Source organism: Gymnoscopelus braueri, assembly GCF_963280865.1.
Source record: "Gymnoscopelus braueri genome assembly, chromosome: 16".
Taxonomy (NCBI): Eukaryota; Metazoa; Chordata; class Actinopteri; order Myctophiformes; family Myctophidae; genus Gymnoscopelus; species Gymnoscopelus braueri.
The window spans coordinates 48,922,571-48,935,656 of record NC_137616.1 but is presented as its reverse complement, the minus strand read 5'-3'; the positions used below and the strand labels follow the sequence as shown (position 1 = coordinate 48,935,656).

The following is a 13,086-nucleotide window of genomic DNA, read 5'->3' as shown; positions in this document are numbered from 1 at the left end:
ATCATTGGCTTAGGAACAAAAACATCTCCATGAATGCAAGGCTTTATGGGGTGTGTAATCGACAGGAAAAAAAAGTCATTTTGGGGGTGAACTATCCCTTTAAGATTTACGCAATTTTATATTGACAACATGTAATGTAGGTGAGAGGTGTAATCCAGGCTCTGCTAAACGCTTCATTCAGAACTCACTCTGCTAGAGGAATGCTGCTCAGCAGGGCCAAGAGCAAAACGAACCCTCTGTGCCAAAACGAACCCTCTGTGCCAAAACAAACCCTCTGTGCCAAAACAAACCCTCTGTGCCAAAACGAACCCTCTGTGCCAAAACGAACCCTCTGTGCCAAAACAAACCCTCTGTGCCAAAACGAACCCTCTGTGCCAAAACAAACCCTCTGTGCCAAAACAAACCCTCTGTGCCAAAACGAACCCTCTGTGCCAAAACGAACCCTCTGTGCCAAAACAAACCCTCTGTGCCAAACCCTCTGTGCCAAAACGAACCCTCTGTGCCAAAAACGAACCCTCTGTGCCAAAACGAACCCTCTGTGCCAAAGCAAACCCTCTGTGCCAAAACAAACCCTCTGTGCCAAAACAAACCCTCTGTGCCAAAACGAACCCTCTGTGCCAAAACGACCCTCTGTGCCAAAACGAACCCTCTGTGCCAAAACAAACTCTCTGTGCCAAAACGAACCCTCTGTGCCAAAACGAACCCTCTGTGCCAAAACGAACCCTCTGTGCCAAAACGAACTCTCTGTGCCAAAACGACCCTCTGTGCCAAAACGAACCCTCTGTGCCAAAACAAACTCTCTGTGCCAAAACGAACCCTCTGTGCCAAAACGAACCCTCTGTGCCAAAACGAACCCTCTGTGCCAAAACAAACTCTCTGTGCCAAAACGAACCCTCCGTAATGTGCACACTGTATAGGACCTTGTTCAATCCACAGTTCGGAACCTTTTTTTATTTATTTCAAAACCCCCCGTTTGACATGCATTCAGCCACGGACCCCCTTGATACTACATGTTTACACGTCTTCAGTGTTAATTGAACTCTGCCGGTGCAAATGGAACCGAATTGGACCCTCGGGATGCTGGTTTTGCACATAGATATGTCTACGGTTTTGCGTACCTCATCGTTTTCTGTTTCCTGGACGAAGAAAGCCTCTCCGTTTTCTCCCAGCTTCATGTGGAGATCCACTGGCTCCCCGTTGATCTCCATGTCCACCTGCAGATCCAGGAGAGACGAGACGAGACGAAGATGAGACGAGGGGGAGACGTCTCTGAGACTTGTTATATCCTTTTAGCCTTAATGTCTTACTGACTAATCAAGTATTCAATCAATCAATCAAGTCCAAATCAGATTTGTGGCATTAGATTTGTTTTTTATCAAGCGTGAACAGCATAAAAACCACGTGGAAACATGGATTTGTGTGAATCAGACGAAGACCGTGTGAGCTTAGAAGATGGTATGCGGATATTCAAACAAATGATGATTTGCCCTGCAGTCTGACTGAAAAAAAGTTTTCTGAAAAATACATATGTTTCTATATCAGTGGTGCTCAAACCTTTTCATGTCAAGGACCCCCAAAATTATATGTATTTGGCCGCCGACCCTCATCTCAAAATATGTTGTTCCAGGGACCCCCAGAAGCAAAGAATAGAGTTAAAAATGTTCGCTTGAAACAATATATATTCAAAGATTTGCACACATTTTCACTATTTTTCAAAAATAGCAGATCTACAAGCTCGTAGCGCGGCACTCGGTGCCGCGCTACGAGCTTGTATATCTGCTATTTTTGAATAGCCTAAAGTGTAAAATAATGCTTTTTATCTCAAATCTAAAAGTGACACAGATGCCTTCCAGGTCTTAATGGGTTAAAGCAGTGGCGTAGCCAGGAATTAATTAGTAAGTAGGCCTGGCAGAATGTGGGTGGGCACAGTGTGCGCACGTACTCCGCGTATTAATTCATTCATTCATTAATACTTATTTTTGCCTATCTGCACATGATTTAGCAGCACAATGAATTTGTATTGGTTTGAGTAGATAATAGACATGTTGTCCATCTCCAATCAGTAAGAAATGGACACCCACTGCCCAATTTAGCAGCTTAACAGTGTGAATTTGAATGCAGAGATTGCTGTCCACATTATGTTGTTATTTTAGTTGAAAATGGCTTAATATGAGATTTAAAAAAAATATATATATATATACCGTTATCAAAATGGCTTAATATGATATTAAAAAAATGTTTTTTAAATATATTTTTTGGGGTGAGCACAAAAACCAAACGGGTGGGCCCAGGCCTACCTATGCCCACCCATGGCTACGCCCCTGCCTTAAAGCATTACGCTTCTTTCTTTACCACTTTCTCCCGGGAGCGGAGGACGCCCATCTTGCCGAAGCGCACGTGGAACGGCGAGCACTGCAGGGAGCCGTCGGGCTGCCGGACCACGATGACGTCGATGCTGCCGGACAGCGTGGCCGGGTTGAGTCCCCGGTACAGCTCCTTCACCTGGACGAACACCTGGCCCGCCAGCTGGCCCACGTAGTTCATGGTCTGTCGGGTCTGGAGGAGGAGGAGGAGGAGGAGGAGGAGGAGGAGGGTGTGGATGTTAGAGACAAACGTAGAGCAGGAGTGAGGGAGAGTGAAGCAGAGAGATGATGGGGTTGGAGGTACGGGACAACTTATCTCATTCCCCCCAGATTTGGCACAAACATGGGAATGAATTAATTCTACTATAAAGTCATAAAAAAGTGTGACTCCCTATCCTTCTTCAAAACTAACATAAAAGAGCACAATTTACAACTGGACCTAGACAAGTCTTCTAGCTTGCCAAAATAAATGACCCCCCACCGTTAAAGGAGAATTCCGGACAAATTAAGTGTTATCTTTGATGTCTCGTTACTCACCTACCGATGTGAAAAGTAGCGTTCTTTTTTTTCATATATTCCCCTGTCGTCATTTTTTAAACACCCTCCGTTGTTATAATGGGAGCCGCTGGGTTAGTGAAGTTCGTCTATTATAACCGACGCAAAGTTGTTTTTTTCACTACTAGTATTCATAGTAGAGTCTCATGATAGTCAAACATGCGTTGAAACTATCTGCGAGGCTGCCGTCAATGGCGAACGATTTAACACTGGTTGCTTGTTTCCAGATTCTGGCAACACGAGTTGCCAGGTTCTGGAAGAAACAAGCAACCAGTGTTAAATCGTTCGCCATTAACGGCAGGCTCGCAGGAATTTTCAGCGCATGTTTGACTATCATGAGACTCTACAATGAATCGTAGTAGAGAAAAAAATAACATTGCATCGGTTATAATAGACGAACTTCACTAACCCAGCGGCTCCCATTATAACAACGGAGGGTGTTTAAAAAATGACGACAGGGGAATATATGAAAAAAAAGAACGCTACTTTTCACATCGGTAGGTGAGTAACGAGACATCAAAGATAACACTTAATTTGTCCGGAATTCTCCTTTAACCTGTAAATATACTTTTACTGCTCCTAGTATTGATGATCTCTTGTATAGTATCGTATATTTTTGAGCAGTGTAGCCGCTCCTATAAGTGGGTTTGGGACCGTCGTGAAAATGTGTCTTTCGCTGTACTGTGATTGGCTGACTCTATTCACACCCTTTGCTCAGTATACTGTGATTGGCTAGCGAGACGCATGATGATTTAATAACCTATAAATAGCACCACGCACTTTAAAAAAAAAATACTTTTTTTTTTAAAGTGAGCTTCCATCACTGTGATGACCACTGTTGTTTTTAAATAACACCGCTCACTTCACACTTGGGTGTGATTTTTTTATGTCTTGATGAATTGAATACAAAGGACCACAATGGAAAGCCCTTTTGTTATCCTTTTGGCATTATTGTATCACTGTACCTTTTGCAAACTGTTAATAAAGTATTCAATCAATCAAAAGACGTTACTGGGAAGGGAGAAAGAGGGAATAGTCTGGTGAGTAGAGAGAAGGGCATGGGTAACATATCGATATGGTGAAATGAGACTATAAATATCCTCTGGGATTTTAACGACGTTTACAACAACAATCCCGTTCCATGTTTTACTAGGCGTATTGTTGTTTCAACACCACCGGATACCTCCATGACGCCTCCGTGACGAGCGAGGCTTTCCAGGAATGAGGTGTTTATGAGCACGGCATGTGCCTTTCGCTCTGTCAATCACCCCAGACCACTGACGTCTGTCTGACTCTTCGCTCTGCGTTCGATGGAACGGAGCCAAAAAAGATAAACTCACAGACGCCGTCAGGGTGCGAGTTCAGACGACCAAAAGCAGTACGCCACAAGGCACGAATCAAAGTTCAGGAGGTTTATTTTCAACTTAAACTCCCCATAAAATGGGGCACCCGGCAAAACAAGGACTCAAAATACAGATGGCTTTCAGCCTAAGTACAGAACATAACACACCAACACTAAACGACAACCTGACAAGGTACTAAACCATACATGGGCAACTGGCGGGGGCCGGGGGCCACACGCGGCCCCCACCTTCCCTTAATGCGGCCCACAGGTTAATATCAGAATACTGATATATTATTGATTTCAGCTGTTTACAATTCCAAACATACAAACATGACCGGCTTTAATTACTTCAGTCTATATTAGTAGCTTAATAACTGATATAAAAATTCTATAGTATTTTTTATGTCCAATGTATTTGTATTTAAGTCCATAAAGTTAACTATATAAGTATAACTAAATACATTTGAAATTAAATAAAAATGTTACTTTTCAGGATTCCAATTCAAAAATAGCAAAAAGAAATCTGGATTCCAATACAAAAGTATCAAAAATAGCAGATCTACAAGCGACGCGTTTTGAGCTTGTAGATCGGCTATTTTTGATACTTTTGTGTGACATAGAATGGCGAGAAAAGTTAAAATACGGACACAGAGTATATGTAATGTGGCCCTATGAATGTGGAAATATAGTGGCCCTCTCCATCATCAAAGTTGCATCAACCCTGTACTAGACAAACAGGGGCATATATATAGACACAGGGGTAATAGGACACAGGTGCAATCAACAGACAAATCAAGAGACGATAGGCAGAGGGACTAACGGGACACAGGAGGAGATAAATGAGGCGCAGTTTACGGAGCTAGTTCAGGCCAGGCAACTCAAGGGATTGGGGCAACCGATCAGGTGACTAGTCACATGCACTTTCCTCCTGATCGGGTGGTTATAGGTACTGCGTTGTTACCTGCTCACTCTGGCTGCCCTGTCTTGCTGAGCTGACGTGTGTCGCTGCTGCTGCTGCTGTTGCTGAGATCCTGCTACCGCTGCTTACCTGCTGCTGCCCATGAAGTCATCCCACCCGCCTCCCCGGCATCCACCTGTAGGCTCTGTTTCTAGATCCCCTTGGGGGTTTAATTCATTCCCTGTAAATGCTAATTGGCATGTAACATTCATTAAAATGTTATCCTTACAGGGAATGAATGGATTCAGAGGCCTGACGCCAAACTATGCTTCCTCTTGTTTTCTATACCATGCTCAAGCTTGCAAATATATATTGCTAATAAATATATATTCTAATCCAATCTAAGAGTTGTCTGACTGAACTAATAATCACCGGGAAGTGAGACAAGGCAGGAGAACAGCAGACAGGAAGGCAAATAACAATACTACAAAATAAAGGTACGCAACATCAGGGCAAAAGGCAACAACAGAGTAACAGAAATACAATTGGAACGATACAATAGAACAATGGCCTAAACAGGCCTAAAGAACAGCCCTAAAGAGTCCAATACCATATAAGGGCAGTCAAGGGCTAAATAATAAAGTCAAAGTCCACGGCCAGAGGAGCGGACCGTGACAGACGGTACGCTTGATCTTTCATCCACTAATGTCAGTAGCATGGAGCTAGCCGCTTAAAACTGCACTACAGCAGTGGTGTGAAGTAACTAAGTGCATTTACTCAAGTACTGTACTTACGTTCAATTTTGAGGTACTTTTACTTTACTGGAGTATTTCCGATATTCATTACTTTTAGTTCTACGCCATTACATCTCAGAGGCAAATACTGTGCTTTTACTCCACTACAATGATTTGAAACCTTTTGTTACTAGTTACTAGATTTTGATGATTATTACAAAACATACATTAACCACATTCCGCCTTATATAATATAAAAGCTCACAAGCTCACAAGCTCACAACGCGTCGCTTTGCGACGCGTTGTTAGCGTGTAGATCTGCAATTTTCAAATGATATTTTATACATTTGAAAAGTTGTGAAATGTCACATTCTGCATAATGAGTACTTTCTACTTTTGGTATTTTAAGTACATTTTGACACCAATACTGCTATACTTCTACTCAAGTAAATTTTGAATGTCTGACTTTTCCTTGTAACAGAGTATTTCTACATTGCAGTATTGATACTTCTACTTAAGTAAAACATTTGAGTACTTTTTCCACCTCTGCACTACAGTATGTTTGGAAATAGCTGTTTAAAAGCTCACAACTTGATGCCCAAAATAGCGATGGCAGGTTTTAAAGTGATTTTCAATACAGCGCTCAAAGCTTATAGCTCCATGCCACTGGGCGGTCTGTGTGGCCTATATCCACAGTGACCTTCCCAGCCTCCTCCAGCGGTTCATCCCGGTAACCCGACCCGCCCTCTGAACCACCTCTCCCAGCAACCCGAGACTCCCCCGGGTCAAAGGGCTCCAGACCAATCAGCACGCACCTCCTAAAGCTGGTGCCACATCGTGCCATGTGGCATTGATTGGCAGTGGTGGAAAGTAGCTAAGTAAATTTACTCAAGTACTGTACTTAAGTACAATGTTTTGGTATTTTTGGGCGGTGAAACCGCCCCTATAAGTGAGGTTTGGAAATTTGTACAATTATCTTGGGCAGTGAAACCGCCCCTATAAGTGAGGTTTTGAAATTTGTACAATTATCCTGCGTTGTGATTGGCCAATCACAATCTATTCAGGACTGTGATTGGCCAGTGTCACATGACACATGTGCATAGCCCTATATAAGAAACCATAACTTTAAAAAAACCATAAATTGGTTTTTTTAAAGTTATGGTTTCGTCCATCATAAAGAGTGTTTCAATAAATGTATTTATCTTTTGTACATGATTGGTTGACTCCATTCAGTATTGTGATTAGCTAGCAAGACACCGCCCACTTCACACAGGGTGTGATTATTTTTTACTTTACTTGAGTGTTTCCAATTTTCAGTACTTTTACTTCTACTCCACTACATCTCAGAAACAAATATTGTACTTTTACTCCACTGCAATTATTTGAAAACATTAGTTACTTTGTAGATTTTGATTATTATTACAAAAGATTCATTATCCACTTCAGCCCTATATACATTTCGGCCATTTGAAGATCTACAAGCAGATCTACAAGCTCACAATGCGCTGCGATGCGACACATTGTGAGCTTGTTGATCTGCTATTTTCAAAAGATGTTTATTCATTTGAAAACCTGAAATGGGACATTCTGTATAATAAGTACTTTTACTTTTGGTATTTTGATGCCAATACTTTTGTACTTTTACACAAGTACACTTTTAATTCCGGACTGTAACAGAGTATTTCTACGTTGCGGTATTGATAGTTTTACTTAAGTAAAGAATGCGAGTACTTTTCCCACCACTGTCTGCGTCATTGTGTGAATTCTTGCTTGGAGGATACTGTTGCAATGCACCAGAAGAAGTGACAGCTGGCCTGAACACTAATAGGCCTAATAGTTTTTAGCTACAATTACAATGTACATGTTAGGCATTTAGCAGACGCTCTTATACATTTACAAGTAGGAGATCTTGCACCTTTGCTTATAAGTGTGAAATCAGATCAGAGCAAGCAGAGTAAACATGAGCTCTAGTCCAGGGGTCTTCAACAGGGGGTCCGGGACCCCTAGGGGGTCCTCAGAGTTACTACAGGGGGGCCGCCAAATCTTTGTGATTTTTACATTAACCACTTCAACCAAGCATCCCTTTTCTGAGGAGAACTTTAGCCAAAAATAGCAGATCTACAAGCACACAACGCCTCGCGCTGCGAGGCGTTGTGCGCTTGTAGACCTGCTATTTTCGGCAAAGAGGTTTGGTGTAGGGGGAAAAAAGAGCAGACCAAGTAGAGAGTGGGTCAAGTTGACTTAGTATGGACGGTTTATGTGGTTAAAATTCTGAAAACACACATTAAAATGAATCAAACACTGATGACAGTGCTGTCAAACAAGTCTATGAAGCTATCTATGAAATCTATGAAAAGATTATATTCTATACAATATATATGGGGGGGGTCCCTGCTTTATCTCTCTCTCAGCCAAGGGGTCCTTGGCCTGAAAACGTTGAAGACCCCCTACTCTAGTCAATAAACAAAACAGTCACATACTAAGTAGAGTGCAGAGAGTGCCACAAAGAAACTAGGATGCTACTGTAGGTGAACAATGAGCCTAGCATCTATCTAAACATCATGCTATCTAAATAAGATACCTGCATGGCGTTCTATATATTTTGCCATCTATCGATCAATTTCATTCATATCCACTGTCAGAACTCAGAACCATTAGAAGTGTCATTAATACAAGTTGTATGAGGTTTAAAGGGATAGTTCACCCAAAAAATATATTTTTTTTTTCGATCGCTTAGTCACCCCATGCATGGCCATCTGGGAACACGTGTCTGAATCTGTTCTTGAGTAGCCTCGGAAACCCATGCTTTTTTTTTGTTACAAAAGAAAAAAAAGCCTGGGGGAGCCATGCAGCAACGATGGTCTTAGGACCTTGTTATGTCCTAACCAATCAGAGTGCAGAGGGGCGTCGCTCTAAATTTGGTGACGTCAGCGTGCTCCGTGCACAGGCCGGGGGGGGAGGGGAGGGGAGGCGGGGACATAGATTGGTGAAGCAATAGGAAGCCCCGCACGAATCCGTGCGGCTGAGTTTGGATCCGCCCTTAAAGACCATCGATTGGGCTCGTTCTCTCAGTCTAGTTCTTGAGAGACTTGAATTCATGGATATTTTTTATGTTTTTGTCTCATTCCTAAGCTAATAATTTGATGACCAGCGGACCGGTATAGGCAGCGGTTCCGGTATAGGAGACACAAAGGAGACTCTGTTGTGTCTCCTACCGGAACCGCTGCTGGTCATCAAATTATTGGTTTAAGTAAAAATATCCACAAATTCAAGTCTCCATGGGGTGACTAATCGATAGAGGAAAGAAAAGTCATTTTGGGGGTGAACTATCCCTTTAACAATAAAAGTACAAGTAAGCAAATAAAGGGTGAACTAAATTCACACCATGTGAGTCAACGTCTGTGATCAGATAAACTGGCATACTGTAGTCACTACTAAACACTATGTGGTGTATTGTATATACCCTGTCATGTCCTAGGGCTGTACTGTGCCACTTAGCCCTGTCCTATAGAACTAGTACAGTGCTGCTACAGTATGACTCAGCTAAGCAGACCTCACTATAACACCAAGAAAGGCCTTTGAAAGTGAAGCGTTAATCATAGCAGGAACAGACTGGGATGTTTTGCTCTGACTGATACTGATGACATTGTTCAGCAGTGTTGGGAAAGTTACTCAGAAAGTGTTATTCTTCATTCATTACTCCTTTGAAAAGTTATAATAATACTTTGTGTATTACTTACATGAACCACACTTCACAACTAACTCCTAAAACTGATTTATCAACAAACGTCACAACTAACTCCTAAAACTGATTTATCAACAAACTTCACAACTAACTCCTATAACTGATTTATCAACAAACGTCACAACTAACTCCTAAAACTGATTTATCAACAAACGTCACAACTAACTCCTAAAACTGATGTATCAACAAACTTCACAACTAACTCCTTAAACTGATGTATCAACAAACTTCACAACTAACTCCTAAAACTGATGTATCAACAAACTTCACAACTAACTACTAAAACAGATTTATCAACAAACTTCACAACTAACTCCTAAAACAGATTTATCAACAAACTTCACAACTAACTCCTAAAACTGATTTATCAACAAACTTCACAACTAACTCCTAAAACAGATTTATCAACAAACTTCACAACTAACTCCTAAAACAGATTTATCAACAAACTTCACAACTAACTCCTAAAACTGATGGAACAACACATTTCAAAAGCTAACTCCTAACTGAAGGAGCGACAACCTTTACAGCTCAGAGAAGTAGGTCATCTGAAGTTTGGGATGACGAGGTGTGTGCGTGCTTGCGTGAATAATGTCCATGCGCGCGTGCGTGCGTGTGCGTGTGTGTGTGTGTGTGTGTGTGTGTGTGTGTGTGTGTGTGTGTGTGTGTGTGTGTGTGTGTGTGTGTGAGAGAGAGAGAGACAAGGGCAGCTCTGCCCTCTAGTCAGAGTTGGCAACGGGCCCCAAAGTTGATTATAATATGAGCGCCTTTCTCTCTTCCCTGTGTAAGCAGAGAGGGGGCTCCTTAAAGGGATAGTTCACCCTAAAAATAACTTTTTTTCTATCGATTTGTCACCCCATGGAGACTTGAATTCATGGATATTGTTTTGTTTCTGTCGCATTCCTAAGACAATAATAATTTGACGACCAGCGGACCGGTAGGCAGCGGTTCCGGTAGGAGACAAAAAGGAGACTCTTTTTGTCAAAAATAGCAGATGTACAAGCTTGCAGAGCGGCACGAAGCTTGCAAGCTTGTAGATCTGCTACTTTTGAATAGCCAACATGGATGGATAAAGTGGTCAAAATGATTGCCGTGCTCTTTTGCTGGGGAACCCCCTGGTTTCACGCCGTGTGTAATTGATAGAAAATAAGTCATGTTTTGGTTGAACTACTCCTTTAAGCAACAACAACGTACACAGTCTACATGAGTAGAGAGCAGAGAAAGCATGTAGTTCCTCAAAGAAAAGGATATGCCAGGTAAACAATGAACCTAGCATAGCATCTGTTCAAACACCATGCTGTCAGAATAGCATCTGTTTAAACAACATGCTCTCAAAATAGCATTCTGAAAAACTGGCGGTGGTCAAGAAAAACGAATCTGAATAATAAAAACGTGTGGTAACAACAAGTAACCAACATGATGACATCTGCATAGTGAAGCTATCAATAATGTGTTCTTTCATTCCTTGACATGTTGGGAGCAGTGTTGCCAGATTCTGTGAGAGAAACAAGCAACCAGGTCTAGGAAAACCAGCCCAAAAGAAGGGACTATGGGCCACATGAGCACTTTAACATGTACATCAGCTATTTGAAAATAGCAGATCTACAAGCTCACAACGCGTCGCGATGCGACGCGTTGTGAGCTTGTAGATCGGCTATTTTCAAATAAAATCTTGCGGGGAAATTGTAATAAGTAGATCTGGCAACCCTGGTTGGGAGAACAAGGTACAAGCATTGAATGAGGGCTCCATATCGAGAGCTCTTGAGAGCACTTTTGTTGACAAAAGAGCAAATCCTGCCCCAAAAAAAAGTGTTCTTATTGGCTTAGGAATGCGACAAAAACAAAAACAAATATCCATGAATTCAGGTCTCCATGGGACTAATCGATAGAAGAAGAATAATAAATTTGGGGTGAAATATTCCTTTAATTAACCCTTTAAGACCGCGCTACGAGCTTGTAGATCTGCTATTTTCTTTGGAAAAATCTTGAAAATGTGTGCAAATCTTTAGTTTGAATATATATATACTTTTTTAAAGCGAAGGTTTTTAACTCAAATCTTTGCTTCTGGGGATTTTACAAATGTCTTCTAAATCCTAACAGTTTTTTTTCCCCTAAAGTTTTTTTTTTTAATTTTTTTAAAATTTTTATTTTTACTTATGTTGCTATATTATCAATGGTTTTCAAACTTTTTTCATGTCAAGGACCCCCAAAATAATATACATTTGACCACGGACCCCCTCCCATCTAAAAATATTTTGTTCCAGGGACCCCCAGAAGCAAAGATTTGAGTTAAAAATGTATATAAAAGATTTGCACACATTTTCAGGATTTTTCTAAAAAATAGCAGATCTACAAGCTTGTAGATCTGCTATTTTTGAATAGCCAAAGACATCTTAAAATGACACAAATGATGCTTTCCCGGTCTTAAAGGGTTAATGTCTGACTGTACCACATGCTGTTCACATTTCTGACTAATAAAGTATTGGATAAAAAACAAACCGTGAGAGAAGCAGCACAGGATTTAGACAAAGAGTTTAGTTTAGTTGTAAATCTGCATGTTATTAAGCTCTGCAGCTTCCCCCAAAAAACACACACAGTGTCACAGTTAACCAGAAAGAGGAAGCGTGTCTCACAACTTCACCATAATGTCATATCAAAATGGCAGTGGTGTAAATGTAACTAAGTGCATTTACTCAAGTACTGTATACTTAAGTACAATTTTGAGGTACTTTTAGTTTACTGGAGTAGTTCCAATTGTCTATACTTTTGCTGCTACTCCACTCCATCCCAGAGGCAAATATCTAGTACAATTATTTGAAAACTTTGGTTACTAGTTACTTTGCGATTATCAATTATTATGTTATAAAACATACATTAACCACTTTAGCCTTATTTTATACATAGGCTATTTGAAAATGGTAGATCTACAAGCTCAACTTTTGGTACTTTAAGTACATTTTGATACCAATACCTTTGTACTTTTACTCAAGTAAATTTTGAATTGCAGACTAAATTGCAGTATTGATACTTTTACTTAAAGTAAAACATGTGAGTACTTTTTCCACCACTGTCTGTGGGCTACTCCAAAGTAACCAGGCATCACACAGAGATCTGCTGTACAACTAGCATCTACTGTGTCAATGTTTTCATTTTCATTTCTTCATACACTGTTAAATATAGAATTTAGATAAATAAAACAAAAGTACATAATCTTACACAATATCCTAAATTGCCTCAAATACACAGAGCATGATGAATGAGATCTAAATGAGATACAGTATATTACTATGAGTCTACATGTTAACATGTAGCCCACATATAAGCCATCTTATAACAACAGACCATAAGATATATAAATACATAAACAAACATACCTTATAAACGGGACAAGCCTTTTAAAGATGAATCACAACGAGGACATCAGTGTCACTGAGTTTATACCATAA

At 40.8% G+C, this 13,086-nt stretch overlaps 1 protein-coding gene across 1 annotated transcript in view; it reads right to left on the bottom strand.

Moving 5' to 3' along the window:
• Window positions 1–13,080, bottom strand: part of LOC308103700 (phosphatidate phosphatase LPIN1-like) — a 36,873-nt gene extending 23,793 nt beyond the window's left edge. Inside the window, exons 1-3 of the mRNA XM_080453823.1 lie at window positions 13,015–13,080; window positions 2,353–2,556; window positions 1,119–1,214 (exon numbers count right to left, since the gene is read on the bottom strand). Of these exons, the coding sequence (XP_080309949.1) occupies window positions 1,119–1,214; window positions 2,353–2,544 (288 nt within the window). The 5' untranslated portion in view covers window positions 2,545–2,556; window positions 13,015–13,080. The remainder of the gene's footprint in view (window positions 1–1,118; window positions 1,215–2,352; window positions 2,557–13,014) is intronic.
• Between the last annotated feature and the right edge of the window lie 6 nt (window positions 13,081–13,086).